The sequence below is a fragment of the Propithecus coquereli genome, unplaced genomic scaffold (genome assembly GCF_000956105.1).
Source record: "Propithecus coquereli isolate 6110/MARCELLA unplaced genomic scaffold, Pcoq_1.0 Scaffold153, whole genome shotgun sequence".
Taxonomy (NCBI): Eukaryota; Metazoa; Chordata; class Mammalia; order Primates; family Indriidae; genus Propithecus; species Propithecus coquereli.
The window spans coordinates 6,881,960-6,905,892 of NW_012139747.1; the positions used below are offsets into that span (position 1 = coordinate 6,881,960).

Consider the following 23,933-nt stretch of genomic DNA (forward strand, 5'->3'; position numbering starts at 1 on the left):
TCCCTGGGCTGCTAAGCCCACATCCTTCTCGCCCCTGACCAGCTTGGGTCCCACTGACCTGGCTGAAAGTATGTGGGGAGGTTCAGACCCCAGATGACAATTCCTCGTCCTATTAATAGCGTGCACTCAACAGTGTGTCGACTGCTTTCCCCCGGCTGCCCCTCCTTTCATGCCTTTATGCCCTAAACACTCACTGAGAGCCTTCTCTGTGCTAGGGCCTAGGGATAATGTGGCAAGTGATACAGACGAGGTCCCTGCCAGGCATCCCGTGAGGCTGATGTCATCCCCCTATTTTGCAGATGAAGACACCGAGGCTCAGAGAGGAAACTTGCCAAGCTTAGGGCTGCCAAGTATAGTTGTGCAGACTGCGCGGTGCTCAAAGTTACCAAGCTGAAGAGGGAAGCAGGGGCGAATTCCCCCGAGTGGTCTGCTTGGCAAACCATGTGTCCTCGCCCACATGTATCTTCTCAGAGGGGGCCTTTTTCTTATTTACACAAAGGTGCCGTATGGCCTAGCGATGACCCTGCCAAAGGTTGTACAGCAACCCTGTTGCAGAATTGGAATTGGTACCCAAATTTGGGATTCTGTACCCAGACTTCTTTCTAGCTTACTGAACCATCCAAAGCCTCAATGCATGGAGCCTCAGGTCCCCCGTGCCCCCTGCCCTGCCCTGTCAGATGCTTGGGTCCAAAGGAGGTAGAAAAAGACTCTTGAGTGTGGCTGGGCTGGAAGGAACGTTGGAGACCTCCTCCCATTCTGCAGGTGGGAGGACAGAGTCCAGGAGAGAAACACAGATGTGACACAGCCTGGTCTTCTGAGCCCCGTCAGGCTGGGCATGGGGCAGAGCTTGTGGGAGGACGCCAACTGCCTTCTCGTTGCTTCTCCTCCGCTCTACGCTCAGATCTCTCTCCTCGCTCCTTCCTCCGCCTCCTCATCCCTGTTTTTGTCCTTTGTTCCCTCCCAGAGGGGAAGGGAGGGGCCGGAATCTAAGTGGAGGCAGCTGTTCCCAAGGCCGTGGGGCGGGGCAGTGGGGACCCGCCATTACCCAGCTGAAGACTTGGGCTGTGGGTCCATGCAGCGAGCTGAACCCGGTGTTTTTGTTCCAGTTCAGGGAGCCAGAGACTGAGTGGGAGGGTGGGGTGGGGGGGACGCGGTGCGTGGCAAGGACCGTGGCCTGGCAAATGTGTGTGGGGTGCAGTTGTGCACCTCACGTGTAGACGCACGCATGAGTTGTGTGCCTGGTCCGTGCTGAGGGTGGAAAGCGTGCTTGTGCCGTGTGTGTGTGCGTGATGTGTGTGCGTGAGACAGCGCGCGGCAGGTGAAGAGCAAAGGCTCAAGAGACAGCCGCTCAGCCCCGGGTCTGCATCCAGGTTCCCACTGCCCCGGGCAAGTCACTTCCATCTTTGGGCCTTAAATTTCAGCAAAATAGAGATGATAATCCTGCCTTGTAAATTGTTGGGAAGACAAAATGCATGTAAAGTGTCTAGCTGACTTGCAGGAAAATTACTCCATGAATGGGAACTGTTGTTATCCTAATTATTATTCAGAAATGTCTGGCAGGGAGTACTCAGGAGTCCCCCCAGCCCAGTGTGTGGCTTGCGTGCCTGGGTACAGACGCACCCCCATGGGCATCGGAGCATTGCCAGTGGTCTGAGAAGGACAGAAGGCAGCTGTGGGTCCAGAAGGTTCTGCTTATATTTTGCAATTCTACTTCTCCTTCAGTTAGCCAGGACCTGAGGCAGCAAGAGGAACCAGAGGCGTGTGGGTGGGAGTACAGGGAGAGAATACGAGTGTGTGTTACTGTGTGTGTGTGTGTGAGCGTTTGTGTGTGTGTGTGTGTGTGTGCGCGCGCGCGCGCGCGCGCGCGTGAGAGACAGGTATGGTGGTACGTGCAGATCTGATGCCCATTTGCCTGGGTTTGAAACCCAGCTGTGTGAGCTCGGGCAAGTCACCTCCTCACTCTGTCCTTCAGTTTCCTCTTCTTAAAAATGGAGATCATAGGCCAGGCGCGGTGGCTCACGCCTGTAATCCTAGCACTCTGGGAGGCTGAGGTGGGCGGATTGTTTGAGCTCAGGAGTTCGAGACCAGCCTGAGCAAGAGCAAGACTCCATCTCTACTAAAAATAGAAAGAAATTAGCTGGACAACTAAAAATATATAGAAAAAGTTAGCCGGGCCTGGTGGCACATGCCTGTAGTCCCAGCTACTCGGGAGGCTGAGGCAGGGGGATTGCTTGAGCCCAGGAGTTTGAGGTTGCTGTGAGCTACGCTGATGCCACGGCACTCTAGCCCGGGCAACAGAGTGAGACTCTGTCTCAAAAAAAAAAAAAAAAAAATGGAGATCATAATACCCACCTCACAGGCTGGTTGTGAGGTTTGGACATGTGACTACCAATAAAGCACTTACAATGATGTTGGGCACCTACCACGTGACATATAGATGAGTTTTTATTTTTAATTGTTGAGCAAGACTTTGGGCCAGACCTGTGTAAGGGCTTTACCTGCATGAGCTCCTCAAATCCTCCCATTTTCCAGATGAGGAAACTGAGGCTCAGAAAAGCCGTTACCTTGTCCTGAGTCACAAAGGACTGGTTAGTGGCAGAGCTAAGTTCCCATCAAATGTCCACAGCGCCAGTCTAAGGTCACCTTCCTAAGGAGCTGGCCAGCCACACCTGCTGGCATTCCCATGCGCTAGGGACAGCTGCTGCTGCTGTCAAGGTTAGGGTGGAGAATGGGGTAGGTACTGCTTCCTGGCCAGGTGCGCATGTGGCTTTCTCTACGTAAATATGTGTACATGTAGCACACGCAGGAAGGGCCGCAGGCTCATGGGCGTACAGGCTTTCTGCAGTTCCTGTGTGGGCTCCTGAGCGCACACATGCAGCAGGCTGGATGGCCCAAGCTACTAGTGCGGGGGGAGCCCTTCAAATACAAAGCGGCTGCCCCCTCCCCACCCGAGGGATTTCTCTCTGCTCATCTGTCCTATCTGTCACCCTTTCCCCCACCCCCTTGAAGGCCCATACTCAAATCCACACTCAATGTCTGGAAAACTGTGTGCCGTTAGTACTGGCTGCAGAACGAATGGGCTACAGACCACCAAGAAAAGTGGCAATGACCATTTCCTGAGGGCCTGCTATGCGCCAAGCACTTAACCCTCCCTCCAACCCTGGGAGCACCAAGCTCAGAACTTGGTACATCGTGGACACTGAATATGAATGAGGCAAGTACTAGCATGATGCCCATTTTCGAGATGGGGAAACCGAGGCTCAGAAGAGGGTGCAGTGACTTGCTCAAAATTCTGCCACTGAGCTGGGATCGGAACCTGAGGCTCCTCTGATTCCAAAGCCGTGCCCGTCCCGCTGCTCTCTACCGTGGGGTGCTGGGCGGAAAGGAAGTGCTCGCTTCCCCCAGTCCAGGGTGGACTTTCCTGTCTTTGATGTTCAAAGGAGACTCGCAGTGGGGCTAGGGCTGGCGGGAACATGGCTGGTCTGATAAATGGCCCATGCGTCGGCAAGGCTGCCCAGCCCAGAGGTCGGCCCATCTGGGCACTGCCTGTGGGAAGAAGTCCCACTTCTTCACTTGACATTCAAGGTCTTCACAGCTTGTCTCCAAGTGCCCCTCTGTCCCTGTCTCCCTCCACTCTGATGTGAGCTCATCTAGCCGATCACCCTGCTCCTGAACTTCACCCCCGGGCTCCGTGATTCTGTTCCCAGCTCCTGCCCTTCACCATCACTCCAACCTGGCACATGCTGTCCCCTCCAGGCCTCACACTCCGCAACCTCTCTCAGGGGCCACTTGGGGAAACCTGTGCTCACTCGCCTCCCTGGTGCACACGGTACCTGCCCCTCCTTGGAGCTCCTCGGCCCACTCAGACCTGGGTCTGTCACTGGATTCGTTCACCCGTGGGCCATGCGTCATCCCTGCGGCCTCTGCATGGCAGGGCATGGCACAAGCTTAGGGACTGCACTAACCACAAAGGATTCGGAAGCAGGATTGAGGAAGCAGTCAGCCATGGGTCAAATCCCAGTTCTTTCCCTTTTGAGCTGGGTGGCCTTGGGCAAGTCACTTCCCCTCTCTGACCCTCAGTTTCTTCATCTGTAATACAAATATAATGCCTCCTGAGGGGCAAATGTAGCAATACGAGGCATCTTCCACTCTCCCCAGTACAGAGGCTCAGAAAAATGTCTCTGTTCTGTCTGCATTTCTGTATCTCCCTGGTGCCCACTGTGCTTTGCAAACTGTGCTAAGCAAAGTCTCCCAGGGTACCACTTCATTTCTTCATTTCCGGGGACACAGCAAGCTTGTTCCTGCCCCAGGACTGTTGCACTTGCTGTTCCCTCTATCTGGAATGCTGTTCCCCACAGCTTTGCATGGAAGGCTCTCTGTCATTCTGATCTCAGCTCATTTGTCACATCCCTGACCACTCAATTTAAAGTGGAGGCCAGGAGTTTGAGACCAGCCTGGGCAACAATATAGTGAGACCCTATCTTAAAAAAAAAAGTGGCCCTCGGTGGCTCCAATGCCTCCTTGTCCTGTTACTCTCTTATTTTTCTCATTGCTCTAATAGCAGTTATCCTATTTAGCCAGTTGACTTGTAGCAGCAAATGTTTAACCATTTGCTGACTCTGCTCGCAGGAGAAGGCAGCGCCACGCGGGCAGGGAGCTTGTCTCATCACCTGTTTCTCTCCTGCATGCAACAGCGCCGGGCAGACTCAACGCAGAGTTGATGCCTGAGTTAACGACCCTCGGAACCTGGGAGCTGCCGGGACAGAGCCCTTGGAACAAGCCGGGCTCTGGGCAGCACGTGTGGCCTGTGAGGACCCTTCTCTGTCCCCCACAGTCCTGCCCTGGCCTCCCATTGCCATGTTCTTACCCTACAGTCTGGGAGCCCCACCCCAGTCTGTCCTTCGCTGAGTCATTTTGTGTCCCCAGCCTGGCTCGGGGCCTGGCACAGAGGAGGAGCCAGGTAAATGTCTGTGGTGTTAAATTGGACCTGTGTCAAGCTCCTCGCTGCCTCCACATCTGAGGAGCCCCAGGAAGGGGCAGCAGAGAGAGATGAAAGCGGGTGAGAAGCAGTTTCAAAGTTGGCCCTTTCTGTGCAGATAAAAGCAGGAGGGAAGGGAAGCCAAGGAGAGGGGCGGGAACAGACCGAGGGGCGTAGAGAGTGGTGTTGGAAAGGAGGGAGTGGCAGACGGGGCACTGACCTGGAGCCCAGGGACTTCCACTCCCGGTTCCTAACTCCCTGGGAGAGCCTGCGGAAGCCTCTGCCCGTCTCTGGCTCCAGCTTCCTGACAAACAGGGGTGACAACGCCCTCCCTGGAGAGGTCTCAGGTCAGGCCAGAGGCCAAGGCGGGGTGGTATCTAAGACTGTGCTGCCAGCCAGGGTGGAAGGGAGGTGGGGCGGTTCAGAGGCAGTGGCAGGATGGCTTCGGCAGTGAGAGTGGCGGAAGCAGTGCAGGCGTTCTGAGCTTCTGGACGGTCTGAGCTCCTCGGCCTGCCTGTGAGGGCCCGTAGACTTCACTTTTGTGCCTCATCTTCCCCAACCCACAACAGCCATCACAATCTGCTCTTCTCTAGGCACAGCTACCACTCCTCTGCTCCATACATCTGTACAAACTGTTCCTCCACCTGGAATGCGCTTCTCATATTTATACCTCACTAAACCCAGATACCCAGCTCAGTTCAATTCCTGCCTCCTCCAGGAAATCTTCCCAGACCCCTGGGGGGTACCTCCCAGTCTGAGAGCCCATGGGCAGTTAAGTAGGACGGCATCTGTGTGTGTCTCCTCACCTAAGGCTGCCATGTACAGTTGCACAGGCTGTGCACTGCACAACCCCAAGAGAGTGATTCAAACAGATGATGATGGGAATGTTATCCTCCGGAACTGTATGATGCAGAGGTCCTCAGATTAACTTCCCCTCCCTCCCTCCTCAAAGCCCAGGATAGAGCTAGGCACATAGTTGGCTCAGGAATTACTCATTGACTATGTACAGGGGTTTTAGGGAGGTAGTAGGGAGCCCCAAAGCCTGTTCCCCATCCATCCAACACTGGCCACTCTCCCTACCCCTGACCACCTCTGGATCAGTTTCTGCTACCACCTTTCTTCTCTCCTCTTCTGTCTGCCCTTCGTCCAATGTAGGCCATGGTCAGGGCCTCTCCGACCCCCGCAGCTCCCAAACCTTCCGGGACCCCACTGCCTCCATCCCTGCTCTGCCTCTGTCTCCTCTCCCTGTTTCCACATTGCCAAGTGGGTCTCTCTGCCTCTCTTAGTTACTCTTGTCCTCTTCCCACTGGCTCTTCTCTCTCTTGAATCACTTCCTCTCACTGTTGGTCCCTCTGCATCTCTGTGACTCTGTTTTTCTTAGTCTTTCTTCTATTTTTACATTTCATTCATTCACTACATATTCAGTGATTGTCCACGAGTGCTTAGCCCTGGGCTGGCCCCGTGGACACAGTGGTGAATGAATAGATGCAAATCCCTACCCTCGTGGATTTCAGTGGGAGACACAAAGTAACCAGGATCATAGGGAGCATGTTAGACAGTGCTGAAGGCTAACAAGGAAGTAGTGAATTGAGGAAAGGGACGGGGGGTTGGGTGGGGTTGAAATTTTCGGGAGAGAAGTCAGGGAAGGCCTCACTGAGAAGGTGACTTTTGAGCAAAGAGCTGGAGGAAATGAGAGGGCAAACCACGGGGCGAGAACATTCTAGGCTGAGGGATCAGCTGTGGCATGGGCCCTGGGGTGGAGGTGGGCTTGGTGTATTTGCAAGGCCATGAGGAGGCCAGCGTGGCTGCCGCAGAGAGGACTGGGGAAAGGAGAGTAGCGGGAGAGGGGGTCAGGGAGGATGCCAGGAGGCTGGAGCACATAGGGTCATAGGTCATTGTCAAGGCTTGACCTTTTATTCTGAGCCCGACAGGTGCCTCTGGAGGGCATTGAGCAGAGCAGGGCCAGACTCCGGTTTATGTTTGAGCAGGATCAGGCTGGCTCCTGCATCGATTCTAGATAAAGGAGGGGTGAGGACAGAATCGGGGAGAGCAGTGAGGAGGCAGCTGCAATGATCCAGGCAAGAGGACGCGGTGGCCTGGCCCAGGGGGTAGCAATGGAGGTGGTGAGAAGTGGTCAGATTCTGGATGTATTTTTTACATAGCGACAATAGGATTTGCTGATGGATTGGAGGAATGTGTGAGAGAAAGAGAGGAGTTGAGGATGTCTCCAACATTTTTTTTTAGAGACAGGGTCTTGCTCTGTCACCCAGATTGGATACAGTGGCACAATCACAGCTCACTGCAACCTCCACCTCCCAGGCTCAAGTGACCCTCCTGGCTCTGGCTCAGCCTCCTGAGTAGCTGGGACTACAGGCACATGCCACCACGCCCAGCTAATTTTTAAAAATTCTTTGTAGAGATGGGGTCTTGCTATCTTGCCCAGGCTGGTCTCAAACTCCTGGTCTCAAGCTATCCTCCTGCCTTGGCCTTTCCAAGTGCTGGGATTACAGGTGTGAGCCACCGCTCCTGGCCGGTCTCCAACATTTTTGACCTAAACAACTAGAAGGATGGAGTTGTCATTCTGGAGACAGGGATGGCTCCAGATGAATTGGTGTTTTGGGTTTTTTTTTATTTTGGTGGAGGGATTAAGAGCTCCGTTCTGACCATAAGTTTGAGATGTCTGGTGCAGATACGGGTGGAGATGATGAGAAGGGGAGGTGGGGCTGGCGAGAAGAGCCGGGGAGTCCTGGCACAGCGATGGGCTGGCTGAGAGCACGGGGGAGCCAGTGTGGCTGGAGCGCGGAGCCGTGTCGGTGTCACCTGGTTCTCCCTCCTTGTCCCGACTCCCTTGTCTCTCTCTGACTGTTTGCACATCCGCTTCCTTGGCTCTTCGGCTCCCCTGCCTATTTCCTTCCACCCCTGGGTACCTCTCTCATCTCTCCTCTGCCCCCGCGCAGTCCTCCCCTCCTTCCCTCCCCGCCCCAGCCCTCCTCCCCTCTGCCCGCAGTCTGTCCAGGGGCGGTGGCGGGATAGCAGGCAGCAGGCGTCGGCCCCGGGCGGGGGTCTCACCGGACGGGCCGGTTGGCGGCGTCGGGGTCCCGCGCCGTCACCACGCCGACCAGGGAGCCCACCTGCGCGTCCTCCTGCACCTCCAGGAGGCCGGAGGGCGGCCGGAACTCGGGGGGCTCGTCCACGTCGGTCACGGCCACGCGCACGATCGCCTGGTCGCGGAAAGTGCCCAGGTCGGCGAAGCGCGGGTCCACGAACTTGTTGAGGGCCTCCAGGACCACGGTGTGCACGGGCTGGGACTCGAAGTCCAGGCGCTGGGGGAGGCAGCAGAGGGCTGGTTAGTGGGCTGGGGTCCGGTGGTCGCCGACGTTCTTACAAGTGGGGCCCAGAGGGGCGGGGCTGGCCCAAGGTCACACGTTGACTCAGCAGGGCCGTCCGGGATCTTGGGCTGCACCAGGGAACTGGCTGTCAGAGACCCAGACCAGTGCTTGAGGGTGACACTCGGAGAAACCGAGGATCCTTGGGGACAGGCGTGCCTAGGGACAGGCAGCCAAACTTCCTGCCTCCCAGCGTGGCATGTTGGGATTATTTCATTAGTTTATTTCACAAACGCAAAGCTTTCAGTGGCTTACTATGTGCCAGTGCTTTAAATATATTAACTCATTTTTACAACAACCCTAAAAGGCCTGTATTATTATGATGACATTTTACACATGAGGAAATCGAGGCCCAGAAAGGCTCAGTAACTTTCCCAAGGTCACGGAGCAAGTGAGTCGCCAGCAGAGCCAGGATTCCCTGCTACACGGGAACCAGCACTGATGTGAGTTGAGCCCGATAAGCCGGGCGGCCTTAGAGCTTTCCCCGGAGATCCCACTAAATCCGCGCTGAGCCTGCGCTTCTCATCAGGGCCGCTGGTGGGTGACCCTCTGATGAATGAGCTCCGCGGCTGTGTGCCGGCTCTGGGCTGCAACAGACAGTGCCTTGCAGCAGACAGAAATAGCAGCGCTGGGGCTGCAAGGACCCCGGTTGCGTGGTGGGGGAGTGATTGGCTTGGCAAGGGTGAGCTTCCTAGAGACCCAGGGGCAGGTGCCTGCCGTGTTGGATGGGGTCCCTCCACCCCTGCCAGAACCCCCGCCCCCACCTTCCTCGGCAGCAAAAACAGCCTCCTCCTTCCCCCATCCTGTTGCCTGGGAAATCAGGATGCAGGGAGGCAGGCGGTGGCCTGGCCTGGGAGTGAGCGATGGACTCTGGAGCCACGTCATCAATCAGGCGGGGGCTCTGCTCCCTGAGCCGTCGCTGGCTCCACAGGGACACCTCAGGCGCCACTGCTGGAGCAGGCGGGAGGGGGCCCGGGAGCGGGGGGGACAGGGCAGCCCTGGGGATGAAAGCAAATGCTGTGCTGGGGTCCCGAGGCAGGTCTGGGGCCTGATTCTGCTGCTCTGTGCTGCTGGGCCTCTCTGGGCCTTCAATGCACCATCTGTGAAATGGGCTCACCTAACGGTAGGGACAAAGGGAGATCAAAAGACTGAAAACCCCAGTTTAGGATTTTCCATCTCTAGCAAGACTGCTTAAAACGGTGAATTCCGGAGCCAGACCACCCAGGGCCTGCATCCCTGCTGGGCTCTGTTAGATGCCTGACCTTGGGAAAGTTACTGAACTTCTCAGGGTCTCAGTTTCTCGTCTATAAAATGGACAAAGATAGTACCTCGGAGAGTCGAGGAAGAGATTGATGAGTGAGTACATGGAAAGCAATTGAAGGGCTCCTGGCACGCGGTGAGCACTTTATTACAAGTATTAGCTGTTGTATTATTATCCTCTGGGAAGTAGCTGAAAGAACTGGGAGTTTTCTCCATCCTCAAACCCTCAATGACACGCAAAGAGCAGGTCATTATGTGCTTGCTGAGAGCATGAAGGGCTGTTGGGGGCGGACTTGTCTGTGGGTCCTAGAAGACAGAGCTCAGGCTGATAGGAGCAGATTTGAGGAGACACATGCTGGCTGAATGACAGGAAGAGGAGCTGGACAGTGGCATGGAGCGAGCACCCCGTCGCAGTAGGTATACAAAGGCCTGGGACCACTTGTGGGCCAGTGCAGGGGATTTAGGCCTCCCACGGAGAGCAGGGTTGCAGTGGACAGTCTTAACAGCCTTCGCCGCCCTGGGTTGCCAAGCCTGCGACCAAATCCTGGAAGATGGATTTTTGCTTCTTCATTTGACCTCTGTCCCCTTCCCCTAGGGAGCGCTGAGTTTGCAGTGTCGGCTCCTGGCCAGCCAGTGGGCGGGGAAGCCGGTTAGACTCGGGAAGGAATGAGTTCTGGGGTCACGGTCCCTACCCTGTGCCTTCCAGGTGTGATCTTGGGCAAACCCTTTACCTCTCTGAGCCTCTATTTTCTCGCCTGTAAAAATGGGGATAATGACCTCAACTTCAGAGGGAAACGTGAGGATTAAAGGAAACGGTGAGTGTGCAGGGCCTGGCAAGGACTTGAAGTCGCACATCATAGTGTTTAAGAGCGTGGATTCAAATCTGGAATGAATCCTGGCGCTGACAAATAGCTGTGCAACTTTTGACAAGTCACTTCACCTCTCTGTGCCTGATTTTCTCATTTGTAAAATGGGAATGATACCACCGGTGTTTTTCCAGGTTGGTGCTGGGTCTCTAGAGAGACCTAATCCCTGGAGTAATATGGGGTGGGGGGATTTGACTGCCCAGAGGCCCTCCTGATCCCGCCGCCCCTGGGGCCTGCCTGCCCCCTCCCTCCTGAAGCAGCCTCACCTTCTGCACTACGATGATGGCCTCCTGAGTGTCGCCGTCTGTGGTGACCTTGAACACGTCGCCACCGCTGCCGCTTTCCTCCTTAAGGTGGTAAGTCATGTCCGTGTTCTCGCCCACGTCCGAGTCCTCGGCCTTCACTCGCCCCACGGCCGTGCCGATGGGGGCCGACTCCTGGATGCTGAACTGGTACATCTCTGCGGGGGACACGGCCATGAGCGGGGCGGAGGCAGCCCCTACCCCAGCCTCTGCCAGCCCTGGGGGAGGGGAGAAGGGCGCCCAGATGAGCCCCTAGGGACGGCAGTGTCTGCAAGGGGCTCCCAGCTTGGCCCGGATGGGGACTGGGAGAGGCATGTCGTCTGCAGAAGTTCGGGTGACAGTGCAAAGGGAAGGGTCCTAATTCTGACCCTTGGGTTTATTTACCGATTGACTCTGGAAAATGCCTGCAGTTCTTCGGGCCTCAGTTTCCCCATCTGCCCAGTGAGGGAGACAGAGGAGCACAGTGCTAAAGGCTAAGGCTCTGGAGTCAGTCCCAGCTATGTAACCCCGAGCCTCAGTTTCCTCATCTGTAGCATGGAAATAATAACGGTGCCTTCCTAACAGCAGTGCTGTTGTGACAATTCACTTAGATGATGACGCACGTAGTGCCTAGCACATGGTAGCTAGTCAACAAACAGAACAAATTGTATTAAAATGGTGGGGCTCCATACTGACTTGGCTGTTGATGTTAATGGCCTGTAGTCCTTCATTTCAATATATATTTGAGCACCTCTGATGTCCCAGACATCATGCAGTTCTAGACACTGGAGTTACAGCAACACATAAAATGCACCCAAATCCCAGCTCTCCTGGTGCTTTCTTCTTAATGGAAAGAGAAGGACACTAAAGAGTCACATCAGTAAAGCATACAGTGTGTCCAATAATGATGAGTACTTAGGAGAAAATAAAGCAGGGAAGGTATGGGACCGCCAATGAGGGTGTCCTGCGGTTTTAAGTAGGCTGATCAACAAAGGCCTCCCGAGAAGAGGACATTTCTGCAAAAGTCTGAGGGAGGGAAGGGAGCCAGCCAAGCAGATATTTGGGAAAGAGCATTCTAGACAGAGGGGACAACAGGTGCAAAGGCCCTGGGGTGGGTGCAATGCCTGGCATGGTTGAAGAATGGCAAGATGGCCATCGTGGCTGGAGGGGAGAAGCAGAGGGGAAACCAGAAGGAACGAGGTCAGATGGGACACAAACAGCACCCTGCTTTCCAACTAGAGCCGAGGTTGAGGTGAGGGTGACTTGCTAAGCGGTGGGCCAGCCCAGGAGAAGTGGGGGCTATGGGGATGTGTCTCTTGGGGTCCCCACAGGTCTGGAAATCTTGTGTGGAGTGGCTGCCCCTGATTCATTTTCATACAGCAGCCAGGGGGGCACTTTTAAAAACACAAGCCAAACATACCACTCCCCTGCTTTAACCTCTTCCATAGCTCCCTGCTGCCCTTGGCTGGAGCCGCGCAAGCTCCTCGGCCTGCCCTACAAAACGCTTGCTGCCTGCCCCGGCTGACTTCTCCAGGCGCGTCCTCCACTCCCCACCCCAACTCCAGCTTCACCCTGGCTGAGGTTCTTATGATCCTGTAACTACGACTCGCTCTCCCTCCCCTCCAGGCAATCCCCCTCCCTATTCTCTCTGCCTTTGCCTCCCCTGTTCCTACTCTTCCTCCTCGTCTCACTGAATGTCACCTCCTCTAGGGACCCTTCCAGACCTCCACGCTCTGCTCTTGTACCCCCGTGGCCCCCACACTCATCCCATCGTGGGGATGACTGCATTTGACTCTCATTTTCTGTCCATTCCCTCTCGGGCATGAGCTCCTGGAAGGCGAGACCTCATCTCTTATCCATCAGCCCCCCCCCCCAGGGCCTGGCACAAGGCCAGGCTGTCGCATAAATGAAACGTGTGGGGGACGAGTGAGTGTGTGAATGAACACCAGCAACGGTGACCAGCAGACACTGCCCAAGTGAACACAAAGCAAAGCAAAGAGTCTGACAATGCCAAGTGTCGGCGAGGGTGTGATGTAACGGACACATGCATTTCCTGGTGCAGAACAGTCTGGCTTTACTTCGCCAAGTTGAAGATGAGCGTGTCATGACCCAGCAAGTCTCCTTGTCTGTACATACACTCGGGAATGAGCGTGCAACGAGGTTCTAAACAGTGTCCTTCACAATAGCCCCGAACTGGAAGCAACCCGAATGTCCATCAGCGGCAGCATAGATAAGTTACGGAATACTATGCAGCAATGGAAATGAATACCCATGGCTAGAAGCAACAGCACGATTTCCTAAACATAACTTCGAGAGACAACAGCAAGACAAAAACCAATTTGTATTGTGCGAGCCCATTTATATAAGGTTCGAAATGGGTGAATTTAGAATGTTTGGTGACGCACACGCAGGGGGACAGATGCTAAAGAAAAGCGGGGAGGTGGTGGTCACACGGCAGGTGGCAGTTCATCCTGGAGGAGGGGGTTGAGATGTTATGATCAGGGAGGGACATGTTGGGCTTCTGGGTCTTGGGGTCACAAGAATGTTTGCTTTATAGTTATTTGGTGAACTGGGCATTCATATTTTATGCCCTTCTGTTTGTGTGCTGTTCACGTTTCATAATAAAGAAACGTGAAAGAAAGAAAGGAAGAAAGAGAAAGGAAGGAAAGGAAAGCCAGCCTTCCTGGGGCCCTGGCCTCGTCTCTGCTCTGCCCACCCCTTTCGGCTCAGAGCTAGCACGGAGGCTGGCACGCCGGGCAGAAGACTGCGTGGGTCCCCGCTCTGCAGGATGCTTTGCAGCGTCCCCTCCCGTGGGGGGCGGGGCCGAGAGAGTGGGCAGGGGGCTGGCTGCTGTGCCAGGCTCCCTGGTGACGGGGAGCCGGCTGGCGGGCTCGGGCCACCCCGCTCTGTGTCTGGGCTGAGGCTCTAGGCCGAGATGATGCTGCGCTCTCAGCTAAGGGATTGGATTCCCTTATCTCACGGGGGTCAGTCCCCTGTGGCGGGGCCTAATGTGAGAGCAGCAGACCTCAAGTAATGACTGGCCCGATAGGAATCAGCCCAGCTCCCCGCGGCATTTAGTCTCTGCCAGCTTTGGTGGCTTCCCTGTCTCGGCTCTCGGCCTGAGCCCGGGACAGAGGGGCTGGCTGGGCTGACAGAGAGGCGGGGGACCGGGCCAGAGAGAGGCCTCCCGTTTCAGAAGCACAGGCTCCTGCTGTCCAGGCTCAGAGCAGGAGGGAGATAACTGTCACTGAGACCCAGACTTTCCACGCACGACCGCGGGCATCCCTCTGCCTGGTGTGGCAGCTGCGGCTGCCTCCGTCCCTGTGTGCCCCTCCCAACACCTTCCCTTTGCAAGCCCGGCTCAGCAGCACGTGGCTGTGCAATAAGCTGCCAGGGCTGTGGGCACGGGCCATGGGGCTGGGGGGGTGGACAGCAGGGTGCACAGGTGGGGCCCCCGCCGCTGCGGGAAGCTAGAGGAGGGCTGGGAAGGCAACGGCATTCCTTGGATGTGTGGAAAACCAGACATCGCTGGAGCCTTCCTCTGCAGGAAGTGGGATTGGAGCGGGCTGGGGGCCAGTGCGTGACTTGGGTGGACTGACAGACACACAGGTGGGGGACCCCTTTTGGCAGGAAGTCTCAAAGGAAGCTGGGCTGAGTGGCTGGCTCGGATGGGCTAAGACAGACACAGATGCACCTTTGAGAAGGCCTCACTCACTCTGTGGGAAGCGAGGCGGGTTGTCGTTGACGTCGGTGACCACGATGGTGACGGTAGTGGAGCCCGAGAGGCCACCCAGCTGACCCGCCATGTCTGTGGCCTGGATCACCACCTCGTAGCGCTCCTGGCTCTCACGGTCGAGGTCAGGCACAGCCGTCCGGATCACGCCTGCGGGTGAGTGAGGGTGAGGACAGGGACACCACCACCAGCGCCCGCTGACGTGGGGATCGCTGCATTGGCTGAGGCACGACCTGGCCCTGGTGAGCTCCGGGTTAGTTCAAGTTCAGGAGGAGGGAGAGCGGGTGGCGCGGGAGACACATTGACACGCTCACAGAGAAAGACTCACACAGGCTCCTAAGGATACACACTCACACACACACTCACGCACCCATACGAATACACCCACACACTCGCATGCGCATACGGATATACTTGCACAAATAACTCACATACACACGAACATGTTCACAAACACACTGATATACTCTCACATACACACACACACACATACTCTTACATATTTCCACGTCCACGTGCACAACTGTTACACACACACACACTCACACCCATTTACACGCAGACATGCTAATGAACACCCACAGCTGTGTTGCTCTCGCGCTGTGTCTGCGCGCGAGAGGGAGCGTCCTCGTGAGCCTCTGGGTCCTGGGGCGCGGTCGAGGGGCCGCGCTGGGGGATCTGGAGGCCTTGAGGCCGCAGGTTCCCCGCCCCGTACACTCTCATGCACACTCACATACACCTCAAACACGCTCTCTCACGCACGGAGACAACATAAAAGCAGCAGAATGGACGTAGTTTGCTAAAAAACAAAAAAAAAGGCCCACAGCAGACTAGAACCCCACTGTGTGATCCCCACCCCGCCCCTGGGCAACTAGTCCCACTTTTGGGGCCTCAGTTTCCCCACCTGACATTCTCCGCATGAGCCAGGCCTGTGCCTGCTTCATCTCTGGGAGCAACACTGAGCCCAGAGCCGGGCGCAGAGCCGCAGGTGGCGGGTGTCTAGCCGTGGACTGGACTCACACCCACACTCACGCACGCTCACTATGGTGCATGCTCGCCTATACACACGCCTGTGGGCCATGCACATAGGAACACACACAGCGCACACTCATAGCTGCTTTCACACCCTCTTATCCACACCCTCTTATCCACACCCTGCCCCCACAACTAAATTCTCCCCCAGCCCTGGGGGCCTCCGTCCCTCCCCCTCCTGGGTCCTCTGTCCATGCACCAGTTAATTGCTGAACAGACAATCCTCCGAGCTGTTGATGGACGTGGGGAGGGGGTGACTGCAAGGTTAATTCTGCTGAGGGGAAGACTGGGCTTCTTGTCCCCCAGCCAGCAGAAGAGACTAGGTCTGGGAGGGGGAGTTGATGAGGCATTCAGAGCCTCTCCCGCCACCCATTCCAACCTGCCGAGCACCAGGTGGTGACAGGTGGTGCCCAGGGCCTGTGCGCCAGGTGGAGTCATGCACCAGCAGGCCCGTGATGTGCCCCATAAAACCCAAGCTCCATCACCTGATGTCCCCACGCAGTCCTCAGCCTCCAGTAAAGACAGTGGAATGGGAGGAGAGGCTGTAGCGTGTGCGTGTATGTGCGCCTGTGTGTGTATTTCTGTGTGAGGCTGGGGTAGCCAGAGGAGGGGCACCTAGGGGGTGGTCCTGCTTGTGTGGGATCACATGGAGGTATGGAATGGGTATTCTGTCTAATCAAGGGTCACACAGGCCCTCTATTGGTGGCCCTCAAGATTCCTAAATAGGCCCCCCAACTCCTCCTCTGCCATAGCTGGTCTTCCCAGGAACAGGGGAGTCTTGGGAGCAGACTGCCTTGGGATAAATCTCAGATCTGCCTTTTTTTTTTTTTGCCATGTGATTTTGAGCAAATCCTTTCACCTCTCTGAACCTCAGTTTCCTTATCTGAAAAATGGGAGACAACCATTATACCTACCTAAAGAACAGAATTTCTCAAACTTGGCACTGTTGATATTTTGGGCAGGAAAGTCTTTGTAGAGTGTGTGTGTGTGTGTGTGTGTGTGTGTGTGTGTATGTGGGTCCTGTATATTGTAGAACATTTAGTGCCATCCTTGGCCTTGACCCACTAGATGCCAGTTGCAGCAACCCTCCGCCTCAATTCCAAAAGTGTCTCCAGCCATTGTCACTTGGACCCTGGGGCAAAATCAGCCGAGAGCCACTGAAAACAACTAGTGTAGGATTTCATCTCATGAGAATTATGTGAAAATAAGAATAACTAACATTTATATGCATTGACTTTGTGAGTTGCCTCCTTTAATCCTCTCAACATCCAGAGGAAGGTGCCGTAATTATGCCCATTTTATAGATGAGGAGACAGAGGCACAGAGAGGCTAAGTACCTTGCTCAAGGTCACACGTGTATAAAGTGCGCAGTCGGGATTCACGCAGGCGTTCTGGCACCCGAGTCCATATTCTCAGCTGCTCTGCTAGACTGCCATAAGGACGGAAGTCCCTTCCCAGTCCACCCCATCTCCCCTGCCCCAGCCACCCCAGGTCCAAGGGGGTGGTCCTGCTTAGCCCCTGGAATATCCTCCTGTTCTTCTCAGTCCTGACCAGGCAAGCCATGTTTTCATGGTGCGGCAAGCCCCTCGGCCCATCCCCTAGGTGCTTCCCGGAAACACCGAGGCTGTGAAAGGGGGCACCCCCAGGTGTCAGCTGCCCACTGGCCGAGTGTCTACAGCTCAGGATGGTGGGCGCTGTGCTGGGAAGGTGGGGTCTGTCTCTCCTCCACCCTGGGGCATGGAAGGAGGGAAAGAGCAGAAGGGGGAGAGAAAGGAGAGGAAGAGGAGAAGGTGGTAGAGAGGGAAGGGGAGAGAGAGAAGCAAAGGAGTTCTGGGGAAAGAGACAGAGCCAGAGAGGAAGAGAAGAAAGGGAGATAGAGGAGGAGGGGTGAGGGGGACGGAGCGGTAGGGAGACCTGAAGGGATGAAAGGGAGAAGGCGAGAGGGGGAGGTAAGGCCAGAGAGAAAGCCAAGATGCCCAGGAAGAGACAGTAAGAGAGAGAGACAGAGAGAAACAAAGAGAAGGAGAAAGGAAGGAGGGAAGAAAAAAGGGCAAAGAACGACAGAGAGCACGGACAGACACACAGACCATAGACAGGAAGAGACAGGAAGGGGTGAAGAGATGTGGGGAAAGAAGATGACAGACAGATTGACCAACAGTGCAGTGGCCACCAGGCCATGGAGCCGGGGTCCCTGGCAGAAAGGCAGGGAAGGGAGCTGACCTTGGCCGAGCACTTGCTGTGCTTGTCACTGTCCACTGAAGGTCGAGGTTTCATGGTAGGATTTGGGGCCACTGTGCATCTATGGGCTTGGGCACCAAAGGCTCAGCGTTGCAGCTATGAGTGGGGCTGGGAGCAGGAGTCTGGCTCTGCCACTGTGGGTGAGGAGAGAGGCCCCACGTGGCTGCCCTCCTTGCTGTCCCTGTCACTTCCAGCTCCAGAGAAACTGGTGACACTAAACTCTTCTCTCTTGGAAACTGGCCATGAAGCCATGTTAGAACGTGCAATTCAAATGCCATCTCTGGGTGTGTATGAAGTGGATACTCAGAGGCCCTGCTGCCCCTGGACTCTGTTCCCAGGGTCGCACGCTGCAGATAGGTTGCTATGGTGATAGTGCCCAATGAACCACACCTTCCGGTATCCACACTCTCGGGTTGTCCCCTCCCACCCTGACCCTGGCCTTGGCCATGTGACTTGCTCTGGCCAATGGGACATCAGCAAGCATGACAAAAGCAGAGGTTTAATAAACCCTTGTGTGCATAGGCCCGTCCTCTTGGAATCCTCAGACCACCGTGCTGGGAAGAAGCCCGGGATGAAAGGCCACTCAGAGAGAGCCCCCGTCATGTCAGCTGTCCCAGCTGAGTCAGCCCCTGGCAACCGACAGCTGACCATTGCCACATGAGTGACCCCAGCAAAAGAACTGCCCAGCCAGCCCACGAAAGTGTGACAAATAATCCATTGGTGTTGTAAGCCACAAAGTTTTGGGGCAGTTTGTTCCATAGCTGCAGAAAACTGATAGAGAAGTCTGGTTGTCTGGGCTGTTCCCCTGCTGGTTCTGTCTGGGCCACTCACACAGCTGCGTCTCACTGGAGGAGCAGCTGGTGGAAGGTCCGAGATGGCTCATTCATATGCCTGGCCGTTGGTCCTGGCTTGGCTGGGACAGGTTGGTTCTCTCATCCTCCAGTAGACTGGCATCCTCACATGGCAATCTCAGGACTGTGTTCCGGGAGAGCAAAAGTGAAAGCCGAAAGGTCCCTTAAGGCCTAATCTGTTAATTTGCATAACATCCATTCTGCTGCATTCTATTGGCCAAAGCAGTCCCAGACCCGCCCAGATTCAAGGGGTGCAGAGACTCCACCCCTCAGTGGCAGCAGTGGCAAAGTCACATTCCTAAGAGCTGTGCACAGGGCTGGGAGGAACTGATGGCATATTTCCCTAGCTACGAGGTTCCAGCCCCCAGGGATTCCCCCTCCCTGTACTGGGAGAAGCACCATGGAGGCCGTTGCACTCCTGGGGGGATCTAGGTACAAAAATCCCAAGTCAGTCCATGAAGTTGTTCTTGAAACCTTCTGCCTCTGCACGTCCATCCGTCCACTCAGTCATTCATGAGACTCTCACTGCAGGCCTGCTGTGCCAGGGCTACATAGCACCAGATGACAGGCAGTGTGAAAAGGAGGGGCCCGGGAGTCAGACAGGCATGGGTTCCAGTCTTCCCACCCTGCACAGGCTATCATCTGACCTTGGGCAAGTTCCGGAGTCGCTCTGAGCCTCTGTCTCCTGTTCTGTAAAATGGAGATTCCTGCCCAGCAGGGCTGCTGAGAGGGTTAAATGAGACAAAGCTTCCAGCAGCAGGCCTCACACTTTGGAGATGCCTCGCTGATGGTTTTCAAGTCCTGGGTTGGGGACCCCATAGATAAGTTCCACAGGGGCGGGGATCCATGCTGGCTTTGCTCATGGTGGTGTCTACAGGGCTTGGCACACAGCAGGTGCTCAGACAGCATTTTGACTGACCGACTTCCCCGGCCCCTCCGCCACCCCTCAGCCCAGGTGTGGCTGTCTCTGTGCTTTGGGCTTCTCTGTTGGAGCCAAAGCTCCGCGAGGGCAGAAACCAGGTCTAGTTCATTATCCTGACCTCAGGATCTGCCACGTCGAGGTGCTCCACAAATGTTAGTTTCATTCCCTCCCGGTGAAACGGACGTCTCCGGCACAGCAGAGGATTTTCAGCAGAGATGCTGGAGTCTCAGAGTCTTTCTGTTCCCGCGGGGGCGGTGGTGGGCGGGGGCTGGTAATTATAACCTGGCCTCGGCTCCCACAGCCCTGTCTTCACCCAGCGTCCCGGCTCCGGCTCTTGTCCTCACCACCCCCGCTGTCCCCTCCAAATGCTGCAGAGGGGCCCTGGAGCCCGTGTGACGCCTCATTAGCCTGCAAATGCCATCCCTGTCACCCCTGTGGGGGGTTTGCTGGCAGGCCTGGCCTTTAAAACACACAAGTTAATTCCTCCTCAGGCACGGGGCCTGGCGCTGCCCCGCCTCCTCCCTTCGCTCACACCTTCCTCGCAGGCCCGTTCCGGCTCTGCTCCCTGCTATCTGCACAGCGAGAACAGACTGTACCTCGCAGCAGCTGCTAAATATAGACCCGCATCAGCGGAATATTCCTGGCTGGGGAAATAGAGCTGGGGCTGGGAATGGCACAGGGCGGCTCTCGCCGTGGGGCTGTGGGCAAGCAGCGGGGGTTGGGGGGTGGAAGCTGGTTCTTCCTGGGAAATGGCGAGAAGGACCCTTTCAGACTGAGAAGTTGGGGGACCCTTGAAGAGGGACCCCATTTGACCTCCTTCACCTGCCGTGCCTGCTGCTTACTCTCCGGCTCCTTGGGAACCAGTCCTGCTCCCCCAGGTGCTATGGCCTCCCACTTGCCACCTTCCTCCCGACCCTGTGCACTAGGGATGCTCTTCCGTAGACATTGGCTGCCCTCCTCGCCCTCGTGGACTCTGATCCAGTCCATCTGCCCTCCCTGGCCACCCTCAAGACTCAGCCTGGCCCTTCCATTATGTCTGTGTTCATCCCCTTCCTCCCCAGCAAAGGCTTCCCAACCCTAAGGTCTGCTCCCTCCTCCTCAGGCTAAATGGATGAAGGCTTCTCACCACCATCATTGTCCCTGGGCACCAGGTGTTGGGCTGAGCACGTCACACACTCGCTGTCCCCTGGGCCTGCAGTGCTCCTCCCCAGAAACCCACATGGCTCACACCCTTGCTTCATTCAGTCTCTGCCCCAAGGTCGCCTTCCCAGAAAGGCCCATCCCGATTTCTTAATCCGAGTCTCCCTCCTCGCTCTGCTTTCCATTTCTTCCTCGCACTCATCGCTACCTGACGTTATGTTAAATGTTATGTGCTCATTTTCTGTATTCTTTACCTCAATACAAGCTCCATGAGGGCAGAGCCTTAGATGTGCTGGCTGCTGCATTCCCCGTGCCTAGAACAGAGCCTGGCACACAGTAGGCACTCAATAAATAGTTGAGTGAATGAACTCTCCCATGGAATCCTTGCAACAGCCATGCGGGGTGGGTACTGTTATCCCCTAGGGAAACTGAAGCTTAAAGAGCCCCAACTGTTCCTGGAGCTCCACGCCCATCTTTCAGAGGGCCTGCTAGAGGTTACAGGTGTTTCCTTCCCTCTCTTCTCTCATCTTAGAGCCAACATGGCTAAAGTGGAATTATTCAGCTCTGCACCGGATGCCAGGCACATTGGCTAATTCCTCCTCGGACTTCCCGAGTCTCTGCACCCCTTGAATCTGGGCGGGCCTGGGACTGCTTTGGCCAATAGAATGCAGCAGAATGGATGTTATGCAAATTAACAGATTAGGCCTTAAGGGACCTTTCAGCTTTCACTTTTGCTCTCCTGGAACACAGTCCTGAGATTGCCATGTGAGGACGCCAGTCTACTGGAGGATGAGAGAACCAACCTGTCCCAGCCAAGCCAGGACCAACGGCCAGGCGTATGAACGAGCCATCTCGGACCTTCCACCAGCTGCTCCTCCAGTGAGACGCAGCTGTGTGAGTGGCCCAGACAGAACCAGCAGGGGAACAGCCCAGACAACTAGACTTCTCTATCAGTTTTCTGCAGCTATGGAACAAACTGCCCCAAAACTTTGGGGTTTTCTTAATTCACATTCCTCCTGTTTCTGTTGGTGGTGTCCCTGCCTAGACGAAGTCACCAAACTGGCTTCAGAGAAACTCCTGATTCCTCCCTCGACCTGGTCTCGGGGATTCATCTAGGCCCCCAAGGCTTACCCTTTGCAGGGTCTCACCGCCACCTCTGCCACCCCCTCGTCTCTCCGCAGCACCTCAACTAACCCTCACTACCAACCCGTCATCATCTCTGGCCTCCTAACTCAACAGGCAGGTTAAAGGGTCTGAGTAGGTGTCAGGAAAGGGTGCAGCCTTTGGTTTCTGTCCTTCAGGGCTCTACACTGGGCACCCGGGCTCTGGGGCCTTCCTGTCTCCAATTCCTGCCTCTGAGCCAGGCTCTACGGCAGCAGCCAGAGGGGCCTTGTTAAAATGAAAACCCAAGCTTGTCACTTCCTTGCTTAGAAGTCATCAATGAACCCTCAATGTTGGCGGAGGGAGGAGAAACAGGCACTCTCACACGTGGCACGCGGAGTGTCATCTGCTACCTTTCGGCATTATCTATCGAGATTCCAAATGCATGTGCTCTTTGACCCAGCTTTTGCACTTCCCGAAAATTATCCTGCAGATATACTCACACGAGCACAAGATGATGTATGTGTGAGGTTATTCACTGTAGCATTGCTCGTTGTAGCAAAAAGATTGGAAACAGCGTAAGTGTCCATCAGGAGGGGACTGGCTAAATAAATTTTAGTGTATCCATAACACCCGTTAAATAAAAGAATGAGGAAGCTCTTTATGTACCGATATGGAATAATCTTCAAGATGTATTGTTAAGCAGAAAAGGCAAGCCCTGTGTATAATGTGTTTATAGCTACCATTAGTGTAAACAAAATAAAACAAATATAATACATGTACCTTATTTTCTTGTACATGTATAGAATAGCTCTGGAAAGATACGCAAAGAAATTGTATTGGTTGCCTTGGGGACATGGACTGGGTGGCTGGGGGACTGGATGGGGTGAGGAATTGCCACTAAATGCCTGTTTGGACTTTTTGAATTTTAAACCTCGAAATGTGTATCTATTAAAAAAATGACAATATTTTCAAGTGAATGAGACAAAGATCTCCTAGGATATATATGCCAAGTGGCTACCTTTGGGGCTGTAATTACTGGGGATAGGGAGTGGGAAGCACTTTTCTTTTTTCTTCTTAACATTTCTTTAATGTTTGAATATTTTCTAAAATGTATTATTTTTGTAAGGAGAAAAAATAATGAAGATATTATGTGTAAGAGAATACAATTATAACATTGCTTGGAGAATGGAATCGTTTCCCTTCCTCCCTAAACGAAACAGAAGCACACACAAAAAAATCCAAAACCCAAATCCATCAACTTCCCCCCTCCTTGCCCCCCACCCCTCCCCTGGCCCCTGGCCCTTAGAATAAAATCCAAGCTCCTAGCCTGGCGGACACCAGCAACAGTCGGGCCCTGGCCAGCCTCCCCACATCAGGCATCCCAGCACACCTGATCGCCCAGGCCTGAGTTGCTCACGATTCCCCTCATGCCTCAATCATTCTCTTTCCCCCAGCTTTTGCCTGAGCCATGCCCTCTGCCTGGAATGCCCTTCTCTGCAGCCTCAGTCTGGCCGACGGCTTCTTCCCCTTTGGAGATTGCTGCTGCTGCTTCCAAAAAGCCTTGCGTCCTAACTGCCCACGCATATACCTGTCACCCTGCCCCACAGGGCTTTGAGCCCCATGAGGGCATTGGATAAATGTTCTGTGGCATCTGACATCTCATCTCCCACTTCCACCCCTGCGCTGCCCCTCCTATCCCAGGAGCGGAGATAATGCCCCTGTTGGAATCAGCAGCCACCCTAGCTGTGTGACCTCGAGTGAGTGACTTTACCTCTCTGGGCCTCGGTCTCCTCATTCTGTCCTCCCAGCCCTCCTCCCCCAAGGATCCTCAGAGACTAGTCAAGTCCTAACCTCACAGTGAGTGAAGTGGGGGACCATGGAGGAGGGGCTGCACCATTGCTTGGTGGTGGTGTTGGAGGGGGGAAGGATAAGCAAAAAAGAAGCCGCCCTTCCATAATGGTCCCTAAGTGTCCCTGTCTTTCCGTCAGACCCATAAGAACTGCCATGTGCACAGAGCTCCCAGAACTGCAGCATGGAGCACTTCACCAGCCACCCTCTTCCCCCGACCTACACTAGACCCCGGAGGGGCTGCGGACAAACTCACTGCAATTTAGCTCCAAGGACAAGCGGAGCCAACTTGGT

At 55.2% G+C, this 23,933-nt stretch overlaps 1 protein-coding gene across 1 annotated transcript in view; it reads right to left on the reverse strand.

The window, feature by feature from the left end:
• The window catches only part of CDH22 (cadherin 22, type 2), a 70,938-nt gene that overhangs the window by 23,897 nt on the left and 23,108 nt on the right, over positions 1–23,933 (reverse strand). Inside the window, exons 4-6 of the mRNA XM_012640449.1 lie at positions 14,487–14,654; positions 10,757–10,950; positions 8,048–8,301 (exon numbers count right to left, since the gene is read on the reverse strand). Coding sequence (XP_012495903.1) covers positions 8,048–8,301; positions 10,757–10,950; positions 14,487–14,654 — 616 coding nt within the window. The remainder of the gene's footprint in view (positions 1–8,047; positions 8,302–10,756; positions 10,951–14,486; positions 14,655–23,933) is intronic.